The 5,000-nt window shown below is 38.8% G+C and overlaps 1 protein-coding gene across 5 annotated transcripts in view; it reads right to left on the bottom strand.

Moving 5' to 3' along the window:
- Positions 1–5,000, bottom strand: part of LOC143292571 (uncharacterized) — a 140,027-nt gene that overhangs the window by 103,698 nt on the left and 31,329 nt on the right. For 4 of the 5 annotated variants that reach the window (XM_076602992.1, XM_076602993.1, XM_076602995.1 and 1 more), the window contains exon 4: positions 4,792–4,991. In XM_076602992.1, coding sequence (XP_076459107.1) covers positions 4,792–4,991 — 200 coding nt within the window. The remainder of the gene's footprint in view (positions 1–4,791; positions 4,992–5,000) is intronic. The other variant, XM_076602994.1, reaches the window with a different exon arrangement.

Below are 5,000 nucleotides of genomic sequence, written 5' to 3'. Positions count from 1 at the left end.
CCTCCTCTCGTCTCTTACTTTTAAAACGATATTATTCAAAATGTGAAAAATAATACTTGAAAATAATGTTTACAATCACCAGTTATGTGTGATTAAAAAAACCTGTTTACAAACACCAGTTATGTGTGATTTTTAAAAATGTTCACAGTCACTTATGTGTGATTAAAAAGATGTTTTCAATCACCAGTTATGTGTGATTAAAAAACTGTTTACGAATACCAGTTATGTGTGATTTAAAAAAAATGTTCACAAACACCAGTTATGTGTGATTAAAAAACTGTTTACAAACACCAGTTATGTGTGATTAATTTTAAAAAATGTTCAGTCACCAGTTATGGGTGATTAAAAAGATGTTTTCAATCACCTGTTACGTGTGACGTGACATTAAACAAAATTCTACTCCATTCCTCCAAGCATCATCATCCTCGTATTTATTATCAATATTATCACCTTCTTGACTGCTGCTGACAGTTATTGGTGTCAGTGAAGGACTGCTGCCTCATCGATATAAGAGAGAGAGAACTTACAGGTCAGGATGGCAGTCATCATTTTGAATTTGGTGTTTGTATGGGGTCAACAGTATCAAAATTACATCATTGGAAAGTACACAGTGAGTAGCAGCTTCAGCTGAAACTGATATCACAGTGATCTCGTTCGTTTATTCATTTATAGTCTTGTTCACCTAAGATGATGATATTAGAGAATTTCATAGTGCTCTCGTTTTAACCAAAGTTCGGCAATTAAGGGAATAAAATGAGTGTTATTTCTACCATTATTATCATCATTATTATGACCATCAATATTATACAATTTATTATCATTCTAAGGTATTATTAACATCATTCATGCTTTCATTACTATTATCACTATTCCGTTGTCAAAACTGCCATTGAGTCCATTCGTCCTTTGGCAGTATCCTTATGGTGGTGCATGAAAACAACACGGTGATGTTTCAACAACAAAAGAAAGAGCACCGCTGAATGTGTTACTTCGAGAAACTACTGTTTTCTAGAAAAGGCATCGACAGGCTGGTGGTGTGAGGGATGCTGGTGTATGATCACGTCGAGGGAAGACTGATGAAAAAAAAAGTGTCATCATCATTATCATAATCACCAACCATAATCACCATTTTCGACATTACCAGCAGCAGCAAAAGATCAGAACCATGATCACCATGATTAAAAATGAGTTTAGGTGTCATAAGCGTTATCAAAACTGTAATCATATCCATCATGTCGTCATCATCATAAACCATCATCATTCTCATGCAATACGGATGTCGTCATCATCATATTGCGGCGTGGTTGTGTCATCATCATTGTCATCATAGATCATCATCACCCTCATTCAATACGGACGTGTCACCATCATTATCATCATAAATTACCATCATCCTCATGTAGTACGGATGTCATCATCATCAATCATCATTATCCTCATGCAATGCGGATGTCATCATCATCATCATCATTATCATCATCCTCATGCAATGCGGATGTCATCATCTTCATCATTATCATCATCCTCATGCAATGCGGATGTCAGCATCATCATCATCATCATTATCATCATCCTCATGCAATGCGGATGTCATCATCTTCATCATTATCATCATCCTCATGCAATGCGGATGTCATCATCTTCATCATTATCATCATCCTCATGCAATGCGTATGTCATCATCTTCATCATTATCATCATCCTCATGCAATGCGGATGTCATCATCATCATCATCATCATCATCCTCATGCAATGCGGATGTCATCATCTTCATCATTATCATCATCCTCATGTGATGCGGATGTCATCATCTTCATCATTATCATCATCCTCATGCAGTAGGAATGTCGTCAACATCATCATTCATCATCATCCTCATGCAATGCGGATGTCATCATCATTATCATAATCCCCATACAATACGAATGTCATCATCATCAATCATCATCATGCAATGCGGATGTCATCATCATAAATAATCATCTTCCTCATACAATGTGGTTGTGTCATCATCATCATCGTACTCATGCATGTGGAGCAAGCATACTACTTCCCATGCGTCAGCATCCCCCTCTCTCTAATACATTATCGCCATCCTCAAGCGGCAGTGTGGATGATGGATGTTTGCATGCATCCTCATTAGTCAGTGTCCTTGTCATACTCGTGTGTTGCTGACATGGAGCAAGCATAATCACATGCATCTTATAATTTAGGCGTGAGGACAAGCTTGGAAAGTGGGAGCTTTCACTAGAATTCACCGCTTTTTTTTTTATTATTCTCTGTGTGTGTGTGTGTGTGTGTGTGTGTGTGTGTGTTCTTATATATAACTGTCGTGATATTGTAAAACGCGCTCAGAGATTTGAATATACACACACAGACAGACACACACAGACACAAACATTCACACACACACACACACACACACTGAGACAGAGACAGACACCCCCCCCCCCCCCCCCCCGCCCCCCCCCCCCCACACACACACACACAGAGGGAGAGAGAGAGAGAGAGAGAGAGAGAGAGAGAGAGGTGGTACTACGGTAGACGACCAATTACTGAGCCTGCTTTTAAGTCCACAACTAGTTACCTCCCTTATTCCGTGATGACTGCCTTCTTTACCTCTGGATAAAACTGAACTATTCACAACACGACACTACACAGCAAATACCTACCCATACACCTACATCTACACACGCACAAGCGCGGTCACACTCACACACAAACACGCACGCACACACACACACACACACACACACACACAAACGCTTTTTTTTTAAGTAAAAGGTAGCATTTACAAAGTAGGCAATGAAAATGAAGATAATTCTGATAAACTTCACTCCCCCAAAAAACAACAACAGCAACAAACAAATAACAACAACAACAACAACAACAAAAATACCCACAAAAAATCCAACAAAATAAGCCGAATGATTTTCGCCATCCACTTACCGCAGGCCAGCAACGCCATCCAGGAAGCATAACTTACTGAATAGACACAATGGACTCTAAAACCCTGTGCGCATTTGTGTGTGCGTTGCAGATGATGCACTGTACAAAAAGCAACAACAAACAAACAAAAAACAAACAGCCCCCATCCCCCCCACGCCCCCCAAAAAACAACAACAAAAAAACACCCCAAAAACAAAACCAATTCAAACAAAATTAAAAAGCAGAGGGAGGAAGAGGAATTTTTTGTTTAATGTCCCGTCACACATATCGGTGATTGAAGACATTTTGTTAAAGTATTTATGAATACATCTGAGTATTATCGGTTAGAAGGGGTTGGAGATGTGGATGAATGGAGGGTTGGGGGAAACTGGGCAAATGAGGGTAAAAATGTGGGTGAAATTTGGAAGAAAAACAAAACAAACAAAAAACCCCTCTGAATACAGTTACAGGAAATTACTTAAATGTCGCAACTGGAGAGAGTCATTTCAAGAATCTTTTAATAAAACAAGAAACCGTTCTTCTGTGTTTAACAGATCAGGTGAAAAGGATGATTGTTGATACTTGAGATGTACTTGTTTTGAAGGAGTGGTTACTGTCAGATGTTGTTCATTCTTTCCCCATTTAAATTCCATCATAATAATGACGCAAACTGTATAGACGACGTCGCCTCATCCAGTTACGTCAATGCAAGACGTCATATTCAGGTTAAAAAAAAAAATTGCGATAACAAACCCAAAAGGGTTTGGGGGGGGAAAAAAAAGAAAAAAAAGAAAGGTTAACACACAAAGAACAAAGTAAATACTGATTTCGGCTTCGTGTTAATCGTGGCGTGTAATATTCTGGTAGAAGCAGAGGGAACAGAAGCAAAAAAATGTAAGTTTCGTATTCTACAAAACAAATAAATTGAATATGATATGTGCGGAACGTAGTCTTTTATGATGTATCAAACACTTTTTTTTTCAAAATCCTGATGTCTATATATTTCTGAAGAATTGACAGTACCACTATCTATGTATTAAAACACTCTGTATTCGAAATAAACTTAGCTGTCTGCATTAATGTTAATATAGTTTTTAAATGCCCCCAATGAAAAGCGCGAGCCGGCCTGTTATAGACCCTGTCATGTCTGTAATAATATAAAGTTAGATTCAAACGGTGTGTATTCATATTGTACATGTGCTATGATTTACAAATCTTCATGCAAACTGAAAGAGGAGAAAGGTTAAAAAAAACCGAAAGAATAAAAGAAAGAACAAAAGAAAAAACAGAAGATTGATAATAATGAAAAAAAGGAAACGTTTCGTTCGGTACCATAAAAAAATTGGATTCCTACATTTTACTACAGAAAAGAATAGATAAAGAAAAGAAAGGGCGAAAAAAAAGAGGGGTGGGGGAAGGGCGCAAGAAAGTCGAGAAGAAGAAATAAAGAAGAGAAACTACTCGCTACTATATTCCTCGATCAGGAACAAAACCAAACGCGGTTTCAGAAACCAACCAAAAATAGCTCTGCAAAACGGAGGAGGGGAGACAATAAAGGAAAACAAACAAACAAAACCCAAAGCAAAGTGCAGTTCGGTACACTAAAAAAAATATATATATAAAAAAGCGGGCAACTCCATTCTACTACAACAGAACAGAACACACACACACACACACACACAACACACACACACACACACACACACACACACGGAAAAAAAATCAAGAAACTCGGACTTCAACGTCAAACCTCCATGCTTCAAATCTGGACTATCCTCCATCCAAGACACTCCTTGCAGCATGCGTTGAAAGGGGAGGAAAAAAAAATCCCAAAAGAACCCACCCATCTTCCCAACACTCACAATGCTTGTTGTTGTTGCTGTCCTTGTTGGTGATAATGATAAGTCTGTTGCTGTTCAGACCCCCCTGCGTGATGACCTGTCTCAACTTACAGTAGCTGCTGGACTTGTAGAGAGAGCGCACCACCTTCGCGCTGCCGAACCGCCGGAACTTGTGGCCCACGCTGTTGTAGTACCAGCTGCACGACTGCTTGCTCAGGTCCCTGCACAGC

Source organism: Babylonia areolata, chromosome 18 (assembly GCF_041734735.1).
Source record: "Babylonia areolata isolate BAREFJ2019XMU chromosome 18, ASM4173473v1, whole genome shotgun sequence".
NCBI lineage: Eukaryota > Metazoa > Mollusca > Gastropoda > Neogastropoda > Buccinidae > Babylonia > Babylonia areolata.
This window is presented reverse-complemented; position numbering and strand designations above follow the sequence as displayed.